Source organism: Apus apus, chromosome 24, assembly GCF_020740795.1.
Source record: "Apus apus isolate bApuApu2 chromosome 24, bApuApu2.pri.cur, whole genome shotgun sequence".
NCBI classification, from domain to species: Eukaryota; Metazoa; Chordata; class Aves; order Apodiformes; family Apodidae; genus Apus; species Apus apus.
This window is the reverse complement of record NC_067305.1, coordinates 683367-709926: the sequence shown is the minus strand read 5'-3', so window position 1 is coordinate 709926 and position 26560 is coordinate 683367. Positions and strand designations below refer to the sequence as shown.

General features: G+C 42.3%; 1 protein-coding gene across 1 annotated transcript in view; it reads left to right on the top strand.

Annotated features, from left to right (window-relative positions):
* LMNB2 (lamin B2) overlaps positions 1-25651 on the top strand; it is a 32777-nt gene extending 7126 nt beyond the window's left edge. The window contains exons 2-12 of the mRNA XM_051639886.1: positions 612-748; positions 7778-7934; positions 8581-8706; positions 11298-11468; positions 13616-13741; positions 14407-14627; positions 15095-15386; positions 15883-15990; positions 16878-16997; positions 19277-19378; positions 20515-25651. Coding sequence (XP_051495846.1) covers positions 612-748; positions 7778-7934; positions 8581-8706; positions 11298-11468; positions 13616-13741; positions 14407-14627; positions 15095-15386; positions 15883-15990; positions 16878-16997; positions 19277-19378; positions 20515-20556 — 1602 coding nt within the window. The 3' untranslated portion in view covers positions 20557-25651. The remainder of the gene's footprint in view (positions 1-611; positions 749-7777; positions 7935-8580; positions 8707-11297; positions 11469-13615; positions 13742-14406; positions 14628-15094; positions 15387-15882; positions 15991-16877; positions 16998-19276; positions 19379-20514) is intronic.
* The last annotated feature ends 909 nt before the right edge of the window (positions 25652-26560 follow it).

Genomic DNA, 26560 nt, shown 5'->3' with positions numbered 1-26560 from the left:
AAGACTAAGGTGCATCACTGCAATCTGTTTAGCTGATGATGTAAATATATTGAGTTGGGACTGAGAGAGGTCTGTAGATCCTTATCCTCTGAGGTAGAGAACAAGAATGGAAGCTCATCTGTAGACAATTCATATTTCTGTAGTTCATCTAGTTGCAGATTCTTTTTAGCTTTATCATGCAAGAACAGCAGAAGCAAATTTGGCCTTGGACCTGTATTACACAAAATAAGTCTGTAATAATTTATCTTTAAATGATATGTGTTTAAACAATATCTCCCAAAGCAGCAGTATTGGAAATGAGAGCAAATAATTTAAGATCTGATTGTAGAGTGTGATGATCTGCTTCAGCTTATCTCTTTGAAAGACTTGCACATTTCAAACATAGTATATTTTGTGATGTCCCACTGGGAATAAACATGTCTTGTCTTTGGGACTAGATCACATCTAATTGTAGGTGCATATTAATTGAAAATGTTTGATATAGAATGTGCTTAAACAGAAACAATACCATACACCCTATTTTCAAAGAAGGCTTTGTAAAACTTGGTGCTGTCTTTCAGCTCTTTGATGGTCTTTACGATGTTCTCATATCTGAATACTTTTTCCCTTAGGTGAGTGGAATCAAGAGTCTCTATGAGTCTGAACTGGCTGATGCTCGAAGAGTTCTGGATGAAACTGCCAAAGAGAGGGCCAGATTGCAGATTGAAATAGGAAAACTGAGGGCAGAACTTGAGGAGTTCAATAAAAGGTAAGGAAAGGCACGCATGATTTTAAATTTTTTTTCTTTTTAAATTAGAATGGGCAATATTTGCAGTGGGGATGATGCTATTGATGCTTCTTAACATGCCAGGCTTGTCAGAGGGAAATTCCTCAGCTTATTGATGCAGCCAGTGAAAGCAGATATTCCAACCAGTCTATACACAAATGTATTTGTAGAATATAAGATGAACGTGCTGTGATGGGAGCAATTCAGACATCTAAAGTCTGAAATGAGGGGCTGCAGCTGCATGTGTCCTGTTGTGCCTCTCCTTGTGTGAGTATGCACACATGGAGCTCCTTGGTACAGTGAGTTGAGAAACTGATCTAGATTAAAATTGACCAATCCAAGGAAGGTTAATTTTTAAGTGACAATTTTTATTGTCTGGTTCACTTTATTGACTGAGGGCTGAAATGAAGGAAAAGAGAAATGGTTGTCCCAAGCAATTTGGGAATGTGGACAGAGTTGAAAACACATGAAGCTACAATGCAAGCATGCTAGAAAAAGACCTTGTACCAACTACATTTTAAAAAAACTGCTATTTGGTCTGCATCCTCTAATAAACTGGCTACTGAAGCCAAAAGTAATTATTTCTATTCCCACCAGGGAGTTTTTGTAATCATATACTATTTAGCAGTTGAAACTTCATTTTAAAACAAATAAATCTGGCAGCAAAATTGCTTTTTTACTTTTGATTGAATTTTGGTACTGTTGTAGTAGATAAGATTTGGGAAGTTTAGATTTTTCCTGACCATGTCAGTACATACACCACTTGTCTAGGAATGTTATTGGGCAATTTTATGGCCAACTGTAAGTCTCCCATCTCCCTTCATTTTTGCATCTAAGTGATTATAAAAGGAATGAAATGTTTCCATCTCTTGTGTTTTTTTCTGACTAGTTAGTTAATTTATGAGGAAGTATTTCTTGTTTTTTCTTTAAAATTTTTCTGGATCACTGAATCTTAGTTTCCTGTGCTGGGCTTTCTTGTTGAAGTCAGCTACTGCAGATATTTTGTGGACTTTCTCCCTAAAGTAACTGTCCAAATATGAAGCAGCTCTAGTGTAAGCATCTCTATTTGAGTAAGTCACTGTAGAGCCTTTAGAGCTTGGTGCACAGTTCAGACCAGAAGGTACGCTTGGATATGATGAGATGACCTGTGTACTAAGATTTATGGACTCACTTAGCTAGGCCTTTATTAACCATAAAAAGACCCTGTGATAACTGGCATTTGTTTCAGGTAATACACTTTTGGCTGCATTTGGTGGTACGTGGCCATCAAGGATGTCTCTCTTGATGATAGCAAACACTCTGCTTGCTTGGCTTTTAAAGCAAAGTCCAAAAGAGAGCAGCAGTCACTAGGAATTTAGTTAATCTCTCCTGTCAGATGTTAATTTCTGTATTTTGATGAAGACATCCCTGTCAGACATCTCTTCACTTGGCAGCTCATGAGAATTGGTGCAAATTTATTCTGGTTCTTGAGGCTTTTGATAGTGCTAATACCTCGTACAATGTGCAGTTCAGGTGATGGAGGTGTTTTCCCTTGGGTCATCTCTCTTGCTCTCTGTTTGGAAAACTGACTTGCCCCTGACGAGTCACTTCAATGACTGATTAATTTTGCCAGGCTAATTTTAAACTATGCAGGGTTGTTACCCCTGCCTACCATCCTTACCTTGATTTTACAAAACCAAATTCACTCTGAATCTTATGCATGTGCCCTGTATTTCTCTTAATTAATGCCTTTGTCTAATTTTATCCATACAAATAGCAGGGCCTGAGTTTCTCCATTTAAAAAGTTGGTATTTTATTTGTTATTTTCCTTCTTTTAACATACTGTCATTCTGGTCAGGTCCTGTGGAAGCTGCCTTATCTCCAGGTTGGCCAGATTCAGTTTCTCCAGCCTCTGTGAACAGGGCATGCACTCCAACTCTCTAAGCACCTTGGTGGGCTCCGCTGAACTTGCTCCAGTCTATCAATGTCTTTATTGCACTGGGAGGTCTACAGCTGGAAGCAATAATGGGCAAAGAGGTGATCTGCTGAGAGCTTATCAGAAGGGGACAATCGCTTCCTGTGTTTTACCTGCCATGTTCTTATTAATACAGCCCAGGATACCTTTAGTTGTCTTTGCTCCTGTGCTTTACTGGTTCATAGAATCATTTGTGTTGGAAGGGACCTCTAAAGGTCATCTAGTCCAACCCCTCTGCAGTGAGCAGGGAGCAGGGACATGTTCAACTAGATGAGGTTGCTCAGAGCCCTGTCCAGCCTGAACCTGAATGTTTCCAGGGATGGAGCACCCACTGCCTCACTGGGAAGCCTGTTCCAGTGTTTCACCACCCTCATTGTATAAAATTTCTTCCTTATATCTAGTCAGGATCTACCCTCTTTTATAATTGTTGTGGTTTGAGACAACATGACAACTGAAGGAACAGCCACATGGCTGCTCACTCAACTCTCCCCCCCCCCCCCCCCCCCCCCCCCCCTACACACTCAGAGATGAGGAGGACAGTGCTCCTGGGTTGAGACAAAGGACAAGGAGGATTCTTCACTGATTAAAGTCCTGGGCAAAACAGACTCAACTTGGGGAAAAAATCCTAGTTTAATTTCACACTAATCAAACACAAGACACAGACACACCCAGAGCAGGGCTCACACACGTTACCCTACCCCTCCCTTCTTCCCAGGCCCAAATCACTTTGTTCCTGGTTTCACTCCCTCCTTCCCCCCAATGGCACAGGGGGATGGGATTTGGAGTCAGTCCTTCTCCTCAAGGAGAAGGATTCCTGAGAGTCCTGCTCTGCTTCCCCACGGGGTCCCTCCCATGGCAGAGTCCTCCACAAACCCCTCCATCATGAGTTCTCCCCATGAGGTCTGAAGCTGCTCCAGCATGGGCTTCTCACAGAGTCACGGGTTCCTTCGGGAACAAACTCCCCTGGCCTGGCGTCTTCCAAAGCTGCGCAACCAGAGTCCACAGGCAGCAAATCCTCTGGCCACAAAATCCAAGTCCAGTGGCCAAATTCACCCCTCCTGGTGCCTTCAGGGAATGTTCTACTACGTTCCTCCATGAGTGCAAGAGGACAGATGCCATCTCGCCATGGGTTGCAGGGAAACTTCTGCCCTGATCACCTTCTTCCCCTTCTTCCTCACCAACCACTGGCACTGCTCTCCTCCCCCAGCACCGCTCTCCTGCACAGCTCTTCTCTCCCCAAGTACCTCTCTGCTCAGGTGTTACAGCTGTTCTTTTGTATATTAATCGCTGAGATGCATCTGTTGTCCCTCTAATGGATCTTTGGCTGGGTTTTGGAAGCAGGGGGAACTTCTCAGCTTCTTACTGGAGCCATCCCTGTGGCCCTTCCCTACTGCTACCAAAAAACCCACCAAACCAGAACAATAATAAAACCATCACCCCTTGTCCGATTGCAGCAGGTGCTATTGAAAGGGTCTAGGACATCTCTCTGCTGGGACATCTCCCTGTGGATCAGCAGATGACACAGGGCTGTGCTGGTGTCCCAGTGCAGAGATATTCTGGTGGAGAGTTGTCCCTGTAAGTTATTCAAAGACCACCATAAGGTCTCCTTGGAGCCTTCTCCCCAACAACTTGGGGATATTGGAGGATGAAAAACTTAATACACACTGGCAGTTTGTGCTAGCAGCCCAGAAAGCTGATCACATCCTGGGCTGCATCAAAAGAAGTGTGGGCATCAGGTTGAGGGAGGGGATTCTTTCCCTTTGCTCTGGTGAGACCTCCGCCTTCAGTGCTGTGTTCAGGTTTGGTGTCCCCAACATAAGAACGTTATGGAATTGTTGGAGTGAGTCCAGAGGAGGCCACAAAGATGCTCTGAGGGCTGGAGCAGCTCTGCTCTGGAGCCAGGCTGAGAGAGTTGGGGTGTTCAGCCTGGAGAAGAGAAGGCTCCAGGGAGACCTTAGAGCACCTGCCAGTGCCTGAAGGGGCTCCAGGAAAGCTGGGGAGGGACTTGGGACAAGGGCAGGGAGGGAGAGGACAAGGGGGAATGGTTTCGAGCTGGAAGAGGGTAGACTGAGATTGGACATGAGGAAAAAACTCTTTTCTGTGAGGGTGGTGAGACACTGGAAGAGGTTGCTCAGAGAAGCTGTGGCTGTCCTGAAAGTGTTCGAGACCAGGCTGAATGGAGCTCTGATCAACCTGGTCTAGTGGGAGGTGTCTCTGCCCATGGCAGAGTGTTTGGAACTAGATGATCTTTAGGATCCCTTCCAATTCAAACCAGTCTGTTACTCTCTGTGTTTTACAATATGTACAAGAACACAACTCATAAATTTAAATTTTTTTCTATGGAGCCAAGTTCTTAACTAGGTTAATAAAGCAGTTAGTTTCATTTTATAAAAACAAAAGTTTGAGGACAAGTCCTATGAGGAGAGGCTGAGGGAACAGAGATTGTTTAGTTTGGAGAAGAGGAGGCCAAGTGGAGACCTCATTGCTCTCTACAACTACCTGAAAGCAGGTTGAAGAGAGGTGGAATTTGGCCTCTTCTCTAAAGTAAATAATGATAAGACTGGAGAAAATGGCCTCAAGTTGTGCCTGGGGAGGTTTAGACTAGATATTAGAAAGAATTTCTTTACTGAAAGAGTAGTCAGGCACTGGAACTGCCCAGGGAGGTGGTAGAGTCACTGTCCCTGGAAATATTTAAAAGAAATATAGATGTGGTGCTTAGGGATATGATTTAAGCACTGAATGGGTAGATGAGGTTATGGTTGGACTTGATGATCTTCAAGGTCCTTTCCAACAAGGACGATTTTTGACCCAGAGACAGTCAACAGGGCTACCACAATTACCAATGTTGACTTCTATACTTTTGAGGTTTTCCTTAACACAGAGTGTGTTTTCTCCACTCTTCTGCCCTGCCTGTCTTTATGAACAGCCTGGACAATCTGTCAAGGTACTCCAGTGGTGTGACTTGTCCCGCCATGTTTTAGTTACTCTTGTGATATCGTATCTATCTGACTGGGTATGGAGCTCCAGTTCCTCCTGTTTATATCCCAGACTGTGTGTGTTTGTACACAGACACTTCAGGTGGCTGATCTTTAGGTTTTCATTTTGGGAGACAGCTGAGGCATGTTTTACACTAGTCTCATTGGCCTGGATTAATCCCCAGTTGTTTGCAGTGGTGATGGTGGAGTCATCATTGCCATTTTGGATCCCTCCCTCTGGTACTGGGGTGCTGCTCCCAGGCTCCTCTAGTATATATCATGTTACAGATTCCAGCCTTTTGTGTGCATCTGTAGCTGCTTGACAAAACTTTTGGCTGCTTGAGGGAAGGAGATGAGTGGAAGTGATATAGATTGGAACATTAATTTACCAGTGAGATGCACAACAATTCTGTGGTGGAACAGCACCCTCCCACAAGACTGCTGCACCAGACCTGGTGTAGGGAGGGGGGTGCATTCGGTCATAGTGGAGGTAACTTTGATTATGTCATTAAGGAAGGTCTCTTGCCTTGATGTTCACAAAGTGTCCATATCTTTAACAGTGCCACAGATGCCCAGGTGAAGCAAAGTCTGGAGGTAGATACATGTAGACTTCATCCACCTGCTTTTTTTAGCAGTCTTCCTGCTTGAGCTGCAAGCTCCCAGCTCTGAGTTGTGTGACTGTCTTCTTGCAGCTTCCTCTCTCTGCTTACACCCTGCATGGTCACTAAAGTATTTCCCTTGAGCAAACTTGTTTGCTTTCTGGAAAAAAGAACTTGTATCTGGTGTCCTTCAAAGAACGTTGGCACATCTCAACAGACACATCACATGGCTGTTTATAACTTGCAGGCGTTGTAGAGACCCCCAAAATAGGTTGCCTGCTCGCAGCTTTTTGTATGAGGGCAATAAACCAGACTGAAATGATAGATGCAATGTGAATGAAAGCAGCTTGCAGTGTCTTCCAGTGTCAGTGTTTGTGAAGGAGTAGGAGTTTGTCACAGTCAGAAATTCTTTATGGAGCTTTGCCAAGCTGTACATTGAATGCTTCTGATTGTTCCCATCTCCTTGGGAATGCTGCCTGGCTTCTGCAGGTGAGAGGAAGTTCTGGGCTTTAGTAGCATGTGCTGCTGCTCATACTCTGTGTGAGTAAAGGGCATTTCCCCTTTTGGTACTGCTCAAACAGAAGACTTCCAGATCTGGTTGTCTGACACATGCAGAGTGGCTTGTTTTACTACACGAGACACGTGATGCAAGGACTCTGGAGAGTTTTTTGAAGCCTTTCTGGTTGCTGCTAAATAATTGTCTCTTTAAGTAGAATTCATGTTTTGTCTCTGTCTCCTACAAGCTGCTGATATTGAAGACAGTGCACATATGTTGCAGAACAAGATTCGTGGTGACATATTTGACCAGTGAATAAGAAAAATTGGTTACAATAAAATGAGAACAAATTCAGAGATTCCACACCAAGGAATGCAGAGAGAGCACAAGAGCCTTGTTGATAAAGCACATCACAAACTAAGTGTGTTGATATATTTTGTAGTTAGAAAAAGATGCACATCATGCTGAAGCATGCATATAAATACTGTCTGTAGGGCACACCAGTACCCCATAAAGCAGGACTTTTGTAAAATAATTTGGGGCATCACATTTTGTTATGGACAAATTTAGAAACTTGAGAGGAGGATCAGAAGACTTGGGGTTTGGATGGGGGAGCAAGGTTTGTATAATCCAGAACTTTTCAGCTCTAGAAGGTTTTCACCTTTTTTGTTGTTGCAGTCTGTTTCCATGTTTGGAGCTGCAGACCAAATGCAGAGCTTTTCAAAGCCTGTAGTTTTTCTCTTGCTAGTCCGCGATACATGTTCTTTCTTAGGCAGTGCATTTACTGCACATTGGTACAAGCTGTGGGTTTTAAGAGGTGTTTAGGATTATTTCTATTAGCTATGTTTGCAGGTTACTCTTAAGAACTGTCTAGTGGTTCACTAATCCTAATAAAATGTGCATAATAAAATGCATGTAGTTGTAACTAAGACATGCTTAAGATATCTGTGCACCCACATATAAATATAATTACCTTTTGTTTTTCAGCTACAAGAAGAAAGATGCAGACTTGTCTGTGGCTCAGGGTCGCATTAAGGATCTGGAAGTGCTGTTCCATAGAAGTGAAGCAGAACTCAACACTGTCCTGAATGAGAAACGCAGTCTGGAGGCAGAGGTGGCTGATCTGCGTGCCCAGCTTGCTAAGGTAGGGCAGTGAGTGCTTCCTTGCTTCAGCACAGGAGAGGCTGTGTTGTAAAACTTATTTTTGTTTGCAGTCAGTTTATAAACATTGATCCAGCTCACTTACTGTTGAACCTTTGCCTTCCCTTCTTGGATATCAAACTGAATTTTAAGAAATCCCTGTAAACCAGTCAAAGTAGCATCTTGTTTAATACATTTTGCCAGTCAAAAGCTTTTATTTAAAAAATTCTGGTGTTTCTGTATTCATGAGATACCAGGTTACTAAATGTTGTACTTTGTAAGGTCCTACATAATTTCAAAATTGTGTTGAGTACCCAGTGGGCCTACGCTAGCAAGAAAAAGGAACATAAAACAAATTGTGTTTGAGGAATTATTAGTCCTCAGCTCCATTATCATACTGCATGGAAATAATCCCATGTTTTAAATAACCGGTATGCAAACACGAAAGCTTATTGTAAATATTCATAAGCACACATGGACTCTTTCTTTTTTATTGGTTGCTTTTTGTTTGTTTGAAATCCATGGCTTGACATTAGATTTGCTGTAAATAATTGTTCCTAAGATGTAAAATGAAGATTATAAAGGGATTATGGATGGAAAATAAAGACCCAGACAAAATTTAAAACTTTATCTTTCAAATTCTTTACTAGGCTGAAGATGGTCATGCTGTGGCTAAGAAGCAGTTGGAGAAGGAGACACTTATGCGTGTGGACCTGGAGAACCGATGCCAGAGCTTGCAAGAGGACCTGGATTTCAGGAAGAATGTGTTTGAGGAGGTATTATCAACCTAGTAATCTCAAAGTCTGAAGTTTATGTGGCTTGTATTCAAACTGACTATAAACGATTACTAACTAGTCCAGGTAGATCAGTGGCAGAGCTGGCATGAGAGCCAAGTGGCAAGGGTATTATCATTCCATGGGTACATGAGCTAATGTAACAACTGACTGCTGTGAGAAAATCTTTGTCCCTCTCTCTGGGCCTGGTTGCATAGCCTTGTTTCTTACCTGCACCACCTTTGGTGATTGTTGGACCTCACTATAACCTATTTTTGTTGGTAAGAACAATATGCAATTACCCTGCTTTTTTTGCAGGGGTAGTTTTCTGTCTGCTCAGTGAATTGAGTTGGCTCATAGTAGTTCGAGTGAGGGTGAGAGTTTTTGTAAGTTGTGGGAATGCACGGGTGGGGACTGGGAAGGGAAGCATGACCTTCTCTGTACCAGATTAGAAGTGTTGCCAATTTATTCCATCCTGTGAAAACCAGCTCTGACCTTTGGTTCTTCTGCAAGCTCATTAAAGTAGTGGCTGCTGAGCAATTATCGCATACACTTCTCTCATCTTACCTATGCTAGTTGTGATGTTTGGCATGCCATGCACCAAACCATTTCAGCCTGATTAATTAGTAAAATACTTAGGGCAGGGCTGTGTTGCTAAGGGCTGGGGCTGGAGCAGGGCGAAGAAACCAGCCAGTTAGGTCAACCCGAGTTATACTGGCCATTGTCTCACTTCTGTGCCCTGGATTGCTGCACATGACTGCAGTGACAGACCCTTGCTTGGTTGTAGGACTTTAAAGTAACTTTGCTTCCCAAGGAAAATCTTGTTGCTGCTGACTAAAGGTGAAGCTAAATGAGACAGCAGAAGCTAATCTTCAAGCTTGCTGTGCTGAAGTGGGTGTGTTCCTTGAGCCATCTGGAGCTCTTTGATCCTTCTATGGACTAAGTCAGCACACAAAGTAAAAAAGGAATTGGTTTCCTTTAGATTAGTGAATTAATTTGGTTCAGTGAAGGGTCCAAAGCTAAGCTGGAGTTATAACATCATGACTGGGGAGTGTGGCAAGTGGAGCTTCCTTATTCTGGTGTAGCTGAACTGAAAGATCAGCTCAGCCCTTCACCTGATACTTTGTAGTCCACTGAGATATTTTTGTGGCCATTGAGGGTCATTGTTAATGAGAGAGTGCTGTTTGCCAGTTTTCTTGGCATAAAGATTTGCCACAGAAGGAAAAGCTTCTTCCAGATCACATCAGGTCACATTGCTGTGAGCAGAAGGGTATGTTTCAAAGAGTCTATTTTTAGATGTCTGAGCATTTCTGCAAAACAACTTGTAAGGTACCTCTGAATTGGTGTTAACTCCAGGTCAGGCATGCAAAGTGAGCCTTCTTCCCTTGCCTGCTGTTCTTCCTCATGGTCCTGCTGCTTCCCTTCAGGTCTGCTACTAATGCTATTAGTAGGGCTGGGCTTGATAGGAGACTAGTTCTGGAGTTGGTGAGTGTGGGAGGGGTTAATTCTAATATTAGGAGTACCTACTTGTAGGTGGAGGTAGAGGATTGTGACTAGTAGTGGGAGGGAGCTGATGAGCGTATGGGATAGTAAGTACATACCAGGTTCTTCAGGCCTTGTCCCAGTACTTGAAACTGCTCTGTTGTTTGTCCTGCTTTGAGGGGAGAAATTGTTTCTTTCTCATATCCTGCACTCAGGCCTGGCCAGGTCTCTGCAGGGCTCAACATGAAGAAGTGCATGAGGGAGTCTGACCTCGCTAGTTTGAGGCCAGTGTTCTAGGCACAGAACTTGCTTCTCTAAAAATGAAAATTTCTTAGTACAAACTCTGACCAGTAAAAACCGTCTTCAAGATTGCTTGGGTTGCTGCTTTATTACTAACGCAATGAAAATCTCATGTGTAGAGGTCATTAGAATCATAGAATGGTCTGGGTTGGAAGGGACCTAAAAGATCATCTAGTTCCAACTCCCCTGCAAGGGCAGGGACACTTCCAACTGGACCAGGTTGCACCAAAGCCCTGTCCAACCTGGACCTGAACACCTCCAGGGAGGGGGCAGTCCAGTCATACAGGAATCATATAGGTCATCCAGTAGATAGAAAATGCTTAAAAGTGAATTCTGAAGATGCAATTTTTTTCTATAATGACTTTTTTCAATATGTGTAAAGGTCACAGGTGTTCATGTTTATCTAACCCCTTGCAGAGTGTAATATAGGGATGTGCATTGAGAAGGAAGGGGTTTGAGGTGCAGCACCTTGAATTTCTCTTCACTATGTAAAAATTAATGTTTTTCTTCCTTTCTCCCCCATTTTTATTTTTGTAGCATAAAGCAGCTCTCTACTTAAGCTGTGTATGGGGATTTTAAACTTTAATGCAACTTTAAGTCAGATCACTTTGAAGAATTATGTTCTGCCAAATGAGAACGATCTTCTGTTGGTACACGAGGCATTCTCAGGCTTAAATGCATTTAGTACTTGAGCTTCTATATACCAAATAATTAGTACTGAAATAGTTAATTGTTGTCTGAATGTAATTGCTTGTACGGTTTACCCTAATTTGGGAATTTGTCCCCCCTTTTTTTGTCTTGTGTCTGTGTAGGAAATAAGGGAAACAAGAAAACGCCATGAACATCGTTTGATCGAGGTGGACACTAGTCGCCAACAGGAGTATGAATCCAAAATGACTCAGGCCCTGGAGGATCTGCGAAATCAACATGATGAACAAGTCAAACTGTACAAAATGGAGCTCGAGCAGACCTATCAGGCTAAGGTAACTAATGCTGTCCACAGCACTGTCTGGCAGGGAGTCCAGTCAGTGAGATAAAACAACTTCCATCAGCCCTGCTGTTTTTAAGGAGACAAATCATTATTCATTAGAAGAAGCTTTGTCCTGGTGTTTGAAAGCCTTCTCTGCTGCTTGTGTGTAGATGTATTTCCAGAAGGGTTATAGCCCTTGGAATAGTTTTAACTAAAAAAGGCCAGTTTGTGTGAAGACACATCGAACTGTTGGTCACTGCAGAGGACACAGTGGGAATTGTGGATGTCATACCACAGCTGATTAGACAATGTTTTTTGCTAAAAAGGATGTTTTTATTGATATAATTTGATTTAGTAATTTCTCCAGAATGGAGGAATAACGTTTCACAGCTTGTAGTCAGTGACTTACTGAGGGCCTGTCACAGGTAAGGGAAATCCCTGCCTTCAGTAAGGAAGGAGCTCTTAGTTTCAGGTAAAGAATCTCAAAGATTGAGAGGTGTCCCTGCTCAAGGGGACAGTCACCTGGCATGCAGTCCAGCTGCTGTTCAGGAAGGGCTCAAATTGGGCCCATCCTGATTATCAATATTTTTAGGGTGAAGTAGCTGGGTTTTGAAACGAGCTTTTGAAATATTTTTCATGATACCTTCACTCCCATGTGTTTTTCAGCTCACAGGTTCACCCCAAGGATGTGAGGCCTGTTGCTCCTCTGACAGCCTTAGCTGTGAGATTCATTATGTGGATTTCTGTGTCAGGATGTGTTCACAGAAAGCATGAGGGGCTGTTAAGGAGTGTGATGTCATAGAATCACAGGGGTTGGAAGAGACCTCTGAAGATCAAGTCCAACCTTCCTGCTACAGCAGGGACACCCAGGGCAGATCACACAGGAATGTGTCCAGATGGGTCTTGAAAGTCTCCAGAGAAGGAGACTCCACAACCTCTCTGGGCAGCCTGTCCCACGGCTCTGTCACCCTCACAGGAAAGAAGTTTCTCCTCATGTTGAGGCAGAACTTCCTGTGTTGTCACTTGGTGCTGTTTCCACTGTCCCCAAGGTCCTTCTCCATGGGGCTGCTTTCCAGCAGGTCAACTCCATCAGTTCCATGTCTCCTGTGCTGAGGGCTCCAGAGCTGTACACAGCACTCCAGATGGCGTCTCACCAGAGTAGAGGGGCAGAATCCCCTCCCTGGCCCTGCTGGCCACACTTCTTGTGGTGCAGCCCAGGACACAATTGTCTCTCTGGGCTCCCGTGCTCACTGATGACTCATGTTCAGCTTCTCATCTCCTCCCACCCCCAAGTCCTTCTCCTCAGGGCTGCTCTCCAGCCATTCTCCACCCAGCCTGGATTTGTGCCTGGGGTTGCAGCAACCCAGGGGCAGGACCTTGCACTTGGCCTTGTTGAACTTCATGAGGTTGGGATGGGCCCACCTCTGCAGCCTGTCAGGGTCCCTCTGGATGGCATCCCTTCCCTTTAGGATGTCAGCTACTCCACACCCTTGGTATTATCAGCTTGAACAGCACAGAGAAGGTGACTGAGGAGTGATTGTATCTTATTTTTTGGTAGAAGTAGGGACAGTGAATGGCCAGACACAGATTTTGGGGAAAAAGCAAAAGAAGGTTGTTCTGCATTAATATAGAGCTAAACTCCTTGCCTCATAAATTCAAAAAGCAGAGACAAATTCCTACCTGAAAGATCCACTGAGAAGAGAGTAAGCATGAAAATAGTGTCCCTGGCTTAGGAAGTCTGAGTTGCCAATGGCCAGCTAAGATATAGTAGCCATTGGGCTTAGTCCCTGGGCATCCAGGGAGCTGTTACAGCAGGATATAAACCAGCAGCCTTTATTCTGACCCACTGCAATTGTTCTTGAGGCAAACAGGCAGATGGTGTGATCACATGAACCTCAGTTTTTGAAAACTATAGGGCTGGTTGTGTAATGGAAGGGCTAGTGGATTTCTTGTTAGTTACATAAGCAAATCCTATAGGAATAGAACTGAAATAGATTTTCCTGGCCCTTAGGGTATTTCCTTAACATTATGCAATTCTTACCATAAACTTCCCAGATTTCCTTTTAAAAATGTTTAAGATTGTATAACTTCTGTTTTTTACCAAAAGGATATTTGCAGGATCTCTAACTTGACATGGCTTGTTTAAAACTTGCCTTCCAGCTGGAGAATGCCAAGCTGTCCTCTGACCAAAATGACAAAGCTGCTGGTGCAGCTCGGGAGGAGCTGAAGGAGGCCCGCATGAGAATAGAGGCTCTGAGCTACCAGCTTTCTGGCCTTCAGAAACAGGTAAATGGACTAAATTTGCTTTCATCTCTAGTATAGAATCACTGAACCATAGAAATGGTTTGAGTTGGAAGGGACCTTAAAGATCGAATCCTGCATGGGCAGGGACACCACCCAGTAGACAAAGCTGCTCAGAACCCCATCCAACCTGCCCTGCAACACTTCCAGGGATGGGGCAGCCACAGCTTCCCTGGGCAACCTGTTCAAGTGTCTCATCACCCTCACACTAAAGAATTTCCTCCTGATCTCTAACCTAAATCTTTCCTCTTTCAGTTTAAAACCATTACCCCCTGTCCTCTCAATACTTGTCCCAAGTCCCTCCCCAGCTTTCCTGGAGCCCCTTCAGGCACTGGAAGGTCGCTAGGAGGTCCCCCCAGAGCCTTCTCTTCTCCAGGCTGAACAAGCCCAACTCCCTCAACCTGTCTTCATGAGAGCTGCTCCAGCCCTCAGATCATTTTTTTGGCCCTTCTCTGGACACATTCCAACAGGTCCACTTCTTTCTGTGAAGCACTGTTGTTTGGATATATGAACATTTCTGTCCCTTCAGATTTTCTGAATGTCATGGAGAGATGTCTTTTGTTATCATCATTTGGGAAGGAGATGAATTCTGAACTTTTTCCTGTACCCACATGTCTGTCAGCTGGGTTTCCATGGTGCTGTCTCCCTAGGCTAGTGCAGCAGAAGATCGCATCCGTGAGCTGGAGGAGATGATGGCTGCGGAGCGGGAGAAGTTCAGGAAGATGCTAGATGCAAAAGAGAGAGAAATGACAGATATGAGGGACCAGATGCAGCTGCAGCTCACGGAGTACCAGGAGCTGCTTGATGTTAAATTAGCACTGGACATGGAGATCAGTGCTTACCGAAAACTCCTGGAAGGAGAAGAGGAAAGGTACGTAGAGACTGCACTTTTTTCATTTCTTTTTTTAATCATTTGAGCAGGGATGTCCAGTCTGCCTCACTGAAGTGATACTGGCTTCACAGCACATGGAACACTTGCATGTGTTCTCACCTGCACTGTGTCTTTATTTTGGTTGTTACAATGGTCTGAATACAGTGGAATATATAATTGTGCTTGACATTAATCTGTATTTAAGTGCTTCTGTGTTTTCCTATTTTTTATATGATGTGGCCTAATAATAGTGTGTTTAGTAGTAGATACGCTACAGGGGAGGCTTGAGTGATCTGTGTTGTTCTCATTTCCCCCTCATTTCTCTTACATGTGGTCCTGACACACACTGAGGCTGCTTCCAGCCTTTGGACGTGCCATAGTCCAGTTCCTGAGTACCTTGTGGCATTGTTGCTTGGTGTGTAGCTCCCTGGATATGTTAATTAAAATGTTTTCTTCATTCGGTTCAGGTTGAAGCTCTCTCCAAGTCCCTCCTCCCGTGTTACAGTCTCTCGGGCTACCTCCAGCAGCAGCAGCAGCAGCACTTCACTCGTTCGCTCTTCCCGAGGCAAAAGAAAACGTATCGAAGCAGAGGAGCTTTCTGGCAGTGGAACAAGTGGAATTGGCACTGGAAGTATTAGTGGCAGCAGCAGCACCAGTAGCTTCCAGATGTCCCAGCAAGCTTCAGCTACAGGAAGTATCAGCATAGAAGAGATAGACCTGGAGGGCAAATATGTTCAACTGAAGAACAACTCGGAGAAGGTGAGTGTCAGCAGAACTCCTAGAAAGCAAGAGGAGGAGCTACACTGAAATCTTACATAGGCTTTTGTAGCACGAGTAGGTGGAGTCACTTGCAGAGCAGGAGCAACATCTCAAGGTGCCACATCTTGCAGTAATTAACAGGGGCGTTTGAAATTTGAACGTTAGAGAGTGTGGGTGTGTTTGCTGAAGAAACAGAGCACAGTTTGTGTCCCGAATGTCTAACCATGTGTAGCTGGTACCTTGTTCATGTAAGTAGCCTTTCTGTGTTTAGCAGAACTTTTTTATGTGAAATATGTATCTTTTTCAGTTTTGCTAACAACCTTGTGGGATTTACACTTCAACCTATTAGTGGGTATAGAAAAATACTTTTGAGTTTGCATACAGATGTCGTAACAACCATGTAAACAAATTTACTTTCCCATTAATTACAAAGAGCTCTGATTCCTCTTTCCTCTGTTTTGCTCACCCTAAATAACCTTATGACTCTCCCCATTAGGATCAATCTTTGGGTAACTGGAGACTGAAACGACAAATTGGAGATGGAGAAGAAATTGCTTATAAATTTACTCCTAAGTATGTCCTCAGAGCTGGCCAGACTGTAACAGTAAGTTCTCCTTAAGAGTATGTCAAAAACATATTTGGTTGATGCTGTGGCAGCTCTAAATCTGACGTTCGGTACAGCCTGGTTTGGTGTGTAACTTTGGGTTTCATGGATCTCACTTTAGAGGAGCAGGATTTCCATTACAAAAATACAAACCAGAAATTGAATTTCTCTATTAGCGCTTCAGTATTTAAGACTATTTTGGGCACAGGGAAAGTTGAAGAAAAAGAAGAGAGTATTTTGGGGTCTGGATCAAGGTCTGTTTGTTTTCAAACACCTTTGCCCAAGTTTGGAACCTGATTCCAAGCCTCTTAATAAAAAAAAGAAGGAACATTTCAGAGCATTTGTTCAGTCTAGTAGACTTTAAGACTAGATATTCTCAGCCTTAACTGTAGTAGAACAGCTGCTTTTCTATAATTTTGTATTTTATGTTAAGTCTGCAACAGCTGTATTTTGGGAAGAAAAAAAATTGCTTTCTTTTAATCAGCTCCAGCTGTTTTTACTTAAGTATCAATTGTTGAGATACAGATAAAAGGTTAAATTGATAGACTATAAGTGCATTTTGTTTTCTATGTATGGTATACTCCTTGAGACAATGGTAGGAGAAATGTGCATATTCAGAAGAGAATTGATGACTGCAATGTTAGGTAACTTTCTTTTTTGTTTTTTATATGACTAGTGTTACTTTTTATTGCAGACTGAGAATAATATCTTGGTACAAGTAGTGTAGGTAAAAGCAGAGTAAAACTGCCATTGGAATTGGCAGTGTGTAGAAACTGCCAAACTGTAGAAACTGGTGTGTAGAAAGAAGGAGGAGAATTAAAAGGGTTCTGTATATTGAAAAATAAAATGTGCATAAATAGCTACTTACAGAGTATCTTTCTCACTAGATTTGGGGTGCAGATGCAGGTGTATCTCACAGCCCCCCTTCTGTGCTCGTGTGGAAGAATCAAGGCAGCTGGGGCACAGGGGGAACTATCCGCACATACCTCGTCAACTCTGAAGGAGAGGTAGGAAAAAACCTGTGGGCTGGGTTATCTCTCAGACTCTTTAATTCAGGGGTGGGGGAGATGACTGACAAAATCCTGATGTTTAAGATCTTGCAGATCTGATTCTTGCATAATCAGAATTGTTCTGGTTAAAAAGACCTTTAGGATCATCAAGTCCAACCATTAACCCAGCTGTACAGAGTCCAGTGCTAAACCGTATTCCTAAGCACATCTATGTGTCTTTTAAATGCCCCCAGGGGTAGTGGTTCAGCCACATCCTTGAGCAGCCTGTGCCAGTGTTTAATTACCCTTTCAGTGAAGGTATTTCTTCTGATACCCAATCTAAACCTCCCCTGGCACAACTTGAAACAATTTTCTCCTGTTCTGCTGCATAGAATCATTAAGGTTGGAAAAGACCTCTAAGATCAAATCCAATTGTCAGCTCAACACCACCGTCCCTGCTAAACCATGTCCTGAAGTGCCACATCTACACATTTTTTTGAAGACCTCCAGGGATGGTGATGCCACCATTTCTCTGGGCAGCCTGTTCCTGGGACTGACCACCCTTTTGGGGAAGATGTTGTTCCCACTATCCAATCTAAATCTCCCCTGGCACATAAGACTTCTTGTCTTATCACTAGTTACTTGGTTGGAGAGACTGACACCATCGTCCCTCCCCCCTGGCTCCAACCTCCTCTCAGGCAGCTGCAGAGCCAGCAGGTCTCCCCTCAGCCTCCTTGTCTCCAGGCTGAACCCCCAGCTTCCTCAGCCCCTCCTTCTAAGACTTGTGCTCCAGCCCCTTCCCCAGCTCCACTGCCCTTCTCTGGACGTGCTCCAGCCCCTCCATGTCCTTCTTGTGGTGAGGGGCCCAGAACTGACCCCAGGATTTGAGATGCAGCCTCACCAGTGCCCAGCACAGGGGGACAATCCCTGCCCTGGGCAGGCTGACCACACTGGTGCTGACACAAGCCAGGCTGCTGGTGGCCACATTAGCCAGCAGGTCCTACTCCTATCCAATGGCATCCTATCTCCCCTGTTGACTTCTAAAATAAGACAGTTTGTAACATTGAAATAATTAAATATCTGTACGTATTTTGAGATTTTTGGGAAATTTTGGAAAACTGATCATCATCCTGTTTACATCCATTTTTTTTCCTGTTTCAGAAAGCCTGCTAGTAGAGAATTTGGTTGCAATTTGAGTATGTGTTTTCAGAGGAGACAGAGCGTTGCTGGCAATTCAAAGTTCCATTATATATTACCTCGAGTATTCTGGGGTGTAATGTAATATATTCGTGTAGGAAGATAGCTTTCCTTTCACTGTTGGAAGTACATCAGAAGCTTTTATTTGGCATATTTCTCTTGTGTATTCTGCATTGTCCTACATCTACCACAACTAAAAGGAAGCTGCAAGGGAGGATCATGCTTTGGTTTGTTATTCATAAACGTGCCATTATCCCAGTGATATGATAGAAATAGGAAAGTGAAAGAGGCCACATTTGTCTCAGTTTTCATGGTGCTTTTCTTGCTGGCAGTTCTGTGGAAGCACTTTGTGCAGGAAAAGCAGAACAGAACAAGGTAGGAAGGAGGGTAATTTGTACAAATTGGAAGCTAACTAGCTGAGTATTCAAATAGAAGTGTCTGAAAAATATTTCAAATCTGTTTCCATTCCTACTCTGGTTACGTTTAGTATCCCTTCTTAGAAGGGTGTGTTTAGGGCAACTTCTTCCACAAGTAGAAATTTGCACCTATGATTTCAAGGGTGAAAATGTACAGAAGAATTTCTTACCACTATGATGTGTTAAAATAATTTAGTATAAGGGAAGCTTTTCTGGGGTTCTAGAATTCTTTTTTAGTGCCTGTTTTGGAAGACCATCCTGATAATTTACATATGCAATCGATACAGAATATTTAGTAGAAATAAGGAGTATTCTTAATGCTGGGTGATCATACTGAGAAACTTCAAGTTCTCAGAGAACGTCTCAGGAAGCTCCTATAGGGTTGGGTCTGCCATGAGCTTGTATAAAATTTCCTAAAGACCTCCTGAAATGTGGCTGCTTTCTCTAAAATCCCTAGGTAATAAAATTCCTGAAGCTAAATGATATTACCAAGCCTTTTCGTGGAGAGAAAAATGTTGATGTGGCTTGCAGGATATTGCCAGTATTTGGTTGCATAGCTAACATTAAATGTAGGTTGCTTTAAATGCTCTAACATTTAATAGGGGTATTATATTAATGGCATAGCAGAAACTGAAGGAGATGGCCAGTAGCCTCTATCTGTTTCTTACCTGTCATTTTGTGTAGGAAGTTGCAGTGAGAAATGTTACTAAATCAGTAGTCATGCGAGAGAACGAAGAGGAAGAAGATGAAGCAGAGTTTGGAGAGGAAGACCTTTTCAATCAACAGGTAATAAGATGCAGACGACATGTTTAACTTGTGCCTCATTGGTTGGATAAATCAGAAGATTTAAGGGAGTTCCTTCAACTTTGGTCAGCTCTGAGCTTCCTGGTCCATTCTTTCCAGTGGCTGCAGAGGACAGTCAGAATGGCTGGCAGCCCTGCTGCAGTGCAGTGTCCTGGGAGCAGTTCATCCTGGAATTGCTCCTTGAAGCAATCATGGTGCAGCTCAAGCAGGGGCTGGAGGCCAGGGTATCTATTGGGAGTATGCAACAAGTCACATTTACAGCATTGCAGTGACGTGGGCTGTTTTTAGGATTAGTAAGATTAGTTTTAGCAGTCAGTGTTCCTCGCATTCCAGTACTTGCTTCTCTGTAAAATAGTCTGTGGGATTCCTGCTGTAAGTGGAATATAACCATTAGGAATTATAACCACTAAAAACCAGGAAAGGGGGAGTGCTTCTGTTGCTGCAAACTTCAGCTACCTCTCAAATAAACTTGTTTTTTTCTTAATAATAGCAGCTATTTTCACAACCCTTAATTAAATATGTGAAAAAACCAACCAGCAGCTGGTAGAATGAAAAGGAGAGAGATACTTCGTAGAGTTGATACCAGAAAATATTTAAAATTTACTTCAAACTCAAGTGAATTGTTCTTCTGATCAGAGGCCTTTTCAGTGTTTCCTGATCAGTAGCTCTTTTCACAAAAGATTCATTCTGTGCTGCTTTTAAGTTGGGTTCTCAAGGCTTTTTTAGGTCTTCAGGAGACTGAGCAGTAGATTTGTAGTGTAAAGCAACTGAAGCAGAAGTTTCTATGCAAAGATATTTCTCAAATGGAAACATAATTTGAAATAAAAGCTGGCACTTCCTCTTCTGAAGCTAATGACATCACAGTTTCCATTTGTTACCTGTGTCAGTGCTGAGAGCACAGGGATCAACCAGGCATAGAAACCACAACCAGAGCAGCAGTGTCTGGATCCTGGCACTAGACATGCTGTGTGCTGTCCTTTCTGTGTGGTTGGGATGTTCCCTGAGTATAACTAAACTACCAAAAAATGCCTTTGATGACTGAGGTGATAACCAGAGTCTCTGCTTAAAATATGAAAAGCTAGTAAGAACGGAATTCAACTCTGTCTGTCTTATTTTAGGGGGATCCCAGAACAACTTCTAGAGGATGCTCAGTGATGTGAAGAAAGAAAGAAAAACAAACAACAAGAACCAACTTATTATTTGCTATTTTTTTTCCACTTATTTCCTTTTTATTTTTGCTATTTTTTCCCTCCAGAGCCACTGAAAACTATTTTTATATGCATCATCTGATTTCTTTGAAGTTTACTCCTTGGTACATTTTTATAAAAAAATTTTAAAAAAAGACTTTACTGAACAAAACTGCCAGAATTTTTAATAGATTTCTTTATTTTGCCCTTTTTTTGAAGCACTATCTTGGAATACAATATTTTTCCCCTATACAGAATTTAAAGTCTTATGTACAAACCTGCAGCAGAAAAGAAATTTTTAGCTAAAATGGGATGAGAGTCCTTGAGTGTGTGGTAAATCTAGATTGCATTTATAACCAGGATAACTTCAAAAAACCAGAAATTTAATACGTGTGTTCATCTGCAGGGCCCCAGGAGAGATTCTCAGTAGTGTTACCTCCATACTTTATGAAATGATAGTGTCTTGCCTGGTATCTTCAGCAGTTCCCTGCTTAGGAAAATTAGACTCCATATTCATTAAAAATCCCACTCCACCAATGGAAGTAAGTGAGTGATAAATGGAAGCTGCTTCTTGGGACATTCTTGGCTCAGGACCAGGGCATCTTGCCCTGCTCCAGGGATCTGAGTCTGTCAGCACCTTAGCTTGTTCCTTCAGAAGATGGAGAAGGGTGGGTTCTGCCTACTGAATATAGACACTATCTTCAGGTATGGAAGTGTCAAACCCAGAATTTTAACTGTTATTTTCAGGGAGTTTTGACATTGTCACAAATAAGACCTTGTTAAACCATGGACATAAGCTGTGATGTATTTATGATGTTAAGCATGATTTAATGCTTTTGACATATTCAGCATTAAACAGAATTATTAAGATTTTTAGATGTTAAAGATATTTTTACTTTTGGCAGGGATAAATATTGGGAATTTTGAAGGTTATCCTGTGTAAATGTTGACTTGTAAAATCAGATCTAGATGCAGCTTGTTTGTCTTTCTCTCATATTCAAAGGGGCATTGTCAGGTATCTTAAGGAGCAGTATTTGCAAAATAGTACAGAAATAGTTTAATTACCTTAAAGTTAAGAGGAACTGTTGTTGTTCAGGACATAAGCTTTGGAGTGTTCAAATGCTCCAAGTCTCACTAGTGAAGGGAGAGAAATTTTTTATAAAAAATACCTTGTATGAGTAGCAGGATAGTTTTATTTCAGTGTGATGCAGTTTGTACCTAACAGTGTCCCTTTAGCTTAAGGTTTCTTCTGCTGCATTTCTGTGGAGATAACTCCTGTAAGGGTTAGTATTCATCTAGTGGTGCATCTTCAAGCACTAGGTCAAATACTTGACTGCTTCAAAGAATGTTTTGGCTACTGTACAAGCAAATGTATTTTCTGCTATCTATTAGTTTGGATACAAAATTTGGATACCCCTTTATGCCAGCATAGAATCCTGTTTTTACCTGCACTCTTGACCTCTTGCCATTCAAATAGACTCATCAAACAAGATAAAAGGTTTGGATGTTTTCGGTGGCTTTTGGACATTATGTTCTCTGAACAGTATTGTGACTGACAGATATAACCTAGAAGGTCAGTTTAGTGGCTTTGACTGGTGGCTTTGTAATGCAAGCAGGGTGGGAACAAAAGGGGTTTTTTAAGCTTACAGATTTATTTAGCCATTTAAAAAGAAATCAAATATGCTACTTTTTCTCTCTGTTTTGAGTGGGATGACTCAATTACTGAAGCTGAACAAAGAGAAATTTATAATTGTGTTTTAATCCAGTATCAGAAGATCCAAAGATACAAAAAAGAAGTATGAAGCAGTATGAAAATTTGGCTGTTTGGGCTAAGGGAATAACTCAAGTGATGTAATTGGCCATTTTTCTCATGTAATTTTCCCACTCTGCTTGAGTAGAAGGTTAAATATGTAGTAAATCATGTCTTATCTCTCTGTAAAATGTTATCTAGTGAAATTATGTTTCTCAGACATACTGTTATCAATTACCTTTTCTAAATTTGTTGTTATGCAAATGAATGCAATCGATGTAAAAGTATTTTTGCAATGCACCTTCCAACCACTGGGCAGCATTTCCCTTTCTGACCCACCACTTCTGTGATATATTTACATTTGAGGGCTTTTTGCTTATTTTCTAAAGATCTGTATTTACATTTTTTTACATTGGCCAGTTTCAGATTTGCTTATTTTTCTTTAAGATTGTCCTGTAAATTTAAGATTGTCCTGTGATCTTAAATACTAAAGCACTGAGTGTGTAGTTAATTTCCATTTTTCTGTGATTTTTTTGGTTGTTTTTTTTCCTGTAAAGAATGGGCTGGGAAAGGCAGCTTGAATGAGGAAAAACCTCTTGATACCTGAGCCATAGTTTTCTTAACAGCTACTGTATGGGGAGTGTTTTGTCTTGTAGCTTTAAGGGCTGGTGCCTGCAGGTCTTCTGCAGTGAGCACTGTGCCCTCAGCAACAGTCTGCAGAGTTTGTCCTTAGGTGTGGAACTGTGTCCTTGACCTTTGGGAACAGTTTGATTCTTCAGTACCATGTTTAGGTATATTCAGGTGTTCATAAACCAGTGACTGACACTGTGGGAAAAGCTGAATGCCAACAGTCTAACTGTGGGTAGTTCTGTCACCACAGTGCTTTGAGAAATAATTCCTAGCTGTAAATTACAAGACACAAAACCTACTGTATTCCACATACTTTATTTGTTGTGTGTGCATCTTCTCTAGCTGCCATCCTTTCCTCTTGCTTTTGAGCTTCATGTATCAGCACTGCCTCTTCAAGCTGGTGCTTCATACTGGGAAGTTTTTTGGCTTAACCAAACCAAAAAGCGTAGGTTTTGTTTTTTTTTTTTTTCTTTTAATATTTTTTTCAGGATAATTAAAGCTTTTTGTTCACATAAAATCCAGTGTCCCTTTGCCCTCTTATTTGATCCTGTGTGTGAACCACTCTTGAAGAAGTTAGAGGATAGGCAGTGTTTCTACTCCAGTGTCTGATACCAGCTGTAGAGCTTGAAGGAGAAATAGATTTGACTTGTCAGTAGAAAAATTATTTCAAGGTTTCTCAGCTTAGGGAAATGAGCCACTATTGTTTCTATCAGAGTAGTTACTTGAATGTAACTACTTATGTGGATGTTCTTATTCCAGAAGAATGAGCCAACAACTTTATTCTGGATGAAGTAGTTACAATTATTACTAAATTATTCTCAGTGGTTAAGAGGGGAAGGAATAACAGCATAACAGCTGCAGAAGAGTTAAACCGATCTTTTCATTGCGTAGCTTATAATAATGTCAGATGGTAACCACGTTCTGCCTCCTCCTGGGTTGATGCTGTGAAAATGCTTGTTAGAGCAAGTCCCTCCATCCAGAACCACCCATTACGTGGTGCTCTGCTCTGTGGGGGCCACAGAGCCCCCAGCATTTCACACCACTTCTTTCTCCCTTGCTTTTGTTCTAGTTCCTGTATCTGTTGTGTTGCAGTAACTTACTCCAAGTGACTTATCTGTGACTTATTCCAAGTAAAGAGTGGCTGTGATTCCCTTGTTGCTGCACAGCTTTGTTTCCCCATGTCTACTTAGGCTAGTTCCTAGTTTTGCCCTGACACAAACAATAGTTTACCCTGCTGTGTGGATCACACAGTGTTTGTAGCAGGAACCAAAAGTCTCAGGAAGAAAAGGAACTTCTGCTTCCCATGACCTGTAATGTCAAAGCCAGAGGAGCTTGTCTGCAGCTTGCACTGGTCCTTAAAATTGTACTGCAGTGTGAAACAGACCAGGCTGTGACAGATCACTTGATGTGTGTTTGTCCTTGAGCAACTGGACACCTCATCTTCAGGTTTTTACATCCTTTTCTTTATAATGCTTATTAAAGGCCCTTTAACTGCAGCCTTAGCAGGGGATAATTAGAAGAGGCTTGTAGGAATCCTCTCTACACCCCAGAATATTTGATCATCTGTTTCTTTTGTGTGCCTCAGATGTTTATGCTGTATGAAAAGATGCATATTGTATGTTTTTTATCTCTTGTAGCCACTTCTGTCACTTCCTCTCTGTTAAGCCATTCTGTCTCTTCTTTCCTTACCTTCTTTAGAAAGTCTTATCTCTAAACAAAGACATCTCCATATTTGACACTGGATTTTATTGCCACTGTTGGGTCCAAACCCTGTGTGAGCAGGAAATGACACCTTGATGTAAACCAGTGAATGGAAGGTGAGACAGTGATTGCATTTTTCAGAGCATTGTTTTAGCTGAATGTCAAGACCACTTATATTGGAGAGTTTCTTTTCTTACATAACATGGCCTGGGAAACAGAATTTTGATTTGCCCTTCAATATGCTTAGCTTTAAACCAGTTTAAAATAATTTAAAGTGTTTGTTTTTTTATACAAGACCATATTTACATGTAAACATAATGCCTTTCTTGAAATGCTAAGGTCTAGAGAGTGAAGTAGATCCTTAATATTGAAAGAGTCCATTCAGAAGAGCACAAGCAGTGAATTGACTTGGAGTTCAGGAAAAGAAAATGTTTCATTTAACTTCCACATTTTCTAGTTAGCTTTTTAATGAAGTGACAGTTGTGTTGGTAAGGTGGATGTTTTTGTGTATTCCAGCTATCCATGTCATCATCACACTAAAATTACAAGCAATAAGCTATTTTAAACAAGATGAAGTCAGAATGCTTTCCATTTGGACACAAAACATAATTGAACTCTATTTTCATAACAGTGATGTCTGGTGACTTGATTGGTGTGGTTGTTTTTTTCCCCTAACACAATCTTTAGATGAGCTCTAGGTCACCTCCATCAGCTGCTGCAGAGGAGTTTTTGGAAGGGTCAAGTTTTTAAAATAAGGAATTTTGGAAAAGGTTGCAAATGGAAATAATAAAGACAAAATGGTGAAAATGCTCACGTGGAACTTAAGAAAACTACATGATGATCTAGACTTTACCATTTCAAAGTGTTATTTTTTTCCTTTTTAGAATATGCATGCCAAATGTCTTGTCTTTTTCAATGATTTGTAATATACATTTTATGACTGGAAACTTTTTGTACAACACACTCAAATAAATGTTTTGCATTTTGTTTCCTCCTTTCATTTAATGAACAGAGAGGCCACAGAGCATGTTTGACAGGATTCATCCCAGGGATGTGGGGAGAGAGACAGTGAATTGTCTCCACTCCTCACAGTGTCACAGGATCACTCTGGGTGGAAAAGACCTTCAAGATCATCAAGTCCAACCACACCCTAACTCCACCACTGAACCCTGTGCCCTGGCACCACATCTTTTTAGATGTCTCCAGGGCTGGTGTGCAAACACTTTCCTCTAAGCTGTACACAGGTGTGGTGCTCAGGGGCAGTGCTCTCCTTCCTGATCAACAGCACTGCTCCCAGCAGAAGCAGAGGGGAGAGCTTGAGGAGCTGGAGCAGATAAATGTCCCCTTCCTTTCTGGTCACCCCCTGCACTGAAGGGGTTTCCATCCAGCCCACTTGATGCTGACATGAGAGAATAAAAGCAGCTACTGGGCCCTGGCAGTGCTTGATCCTTAGGAGCTCTGTCACCAGTCCACCTCACTAGTCTGTACTCCTAAAATTGTACCATAGTTGGCTGATGGTAACACTGAGGTGAGGAAAGGTTTCTTGTTCAAGTGGACAAACCCACAGTACAATCATCTGTCATATGTGTAGGCTCTAGCTAGTAGAGTAGTCTTGGCTTCAGCTCTGCTGTGATGCTCAGTTCCTCATCTCACAGGGGCTAAGCTAAGCTCTCCCTTCTGCTCATCTTGTGGGCTCCTGTGATGTGCAGAAAGCTCCACAGGGTTGTTGTCTCCCAGTTGTTAGAGGTGATTCTCCCCCTCTGCTCTGGTGAGATCCCCACCTGGAGCACTGTGTCCAGTTCTGGAGCCCCCAGCATAAGGACATGGAGCTCTGGGAGAGAGTCCAGAGGAGGGGGACAAAAATGATCAGAGATGAGCAGCTCCCCTGTGAAGACA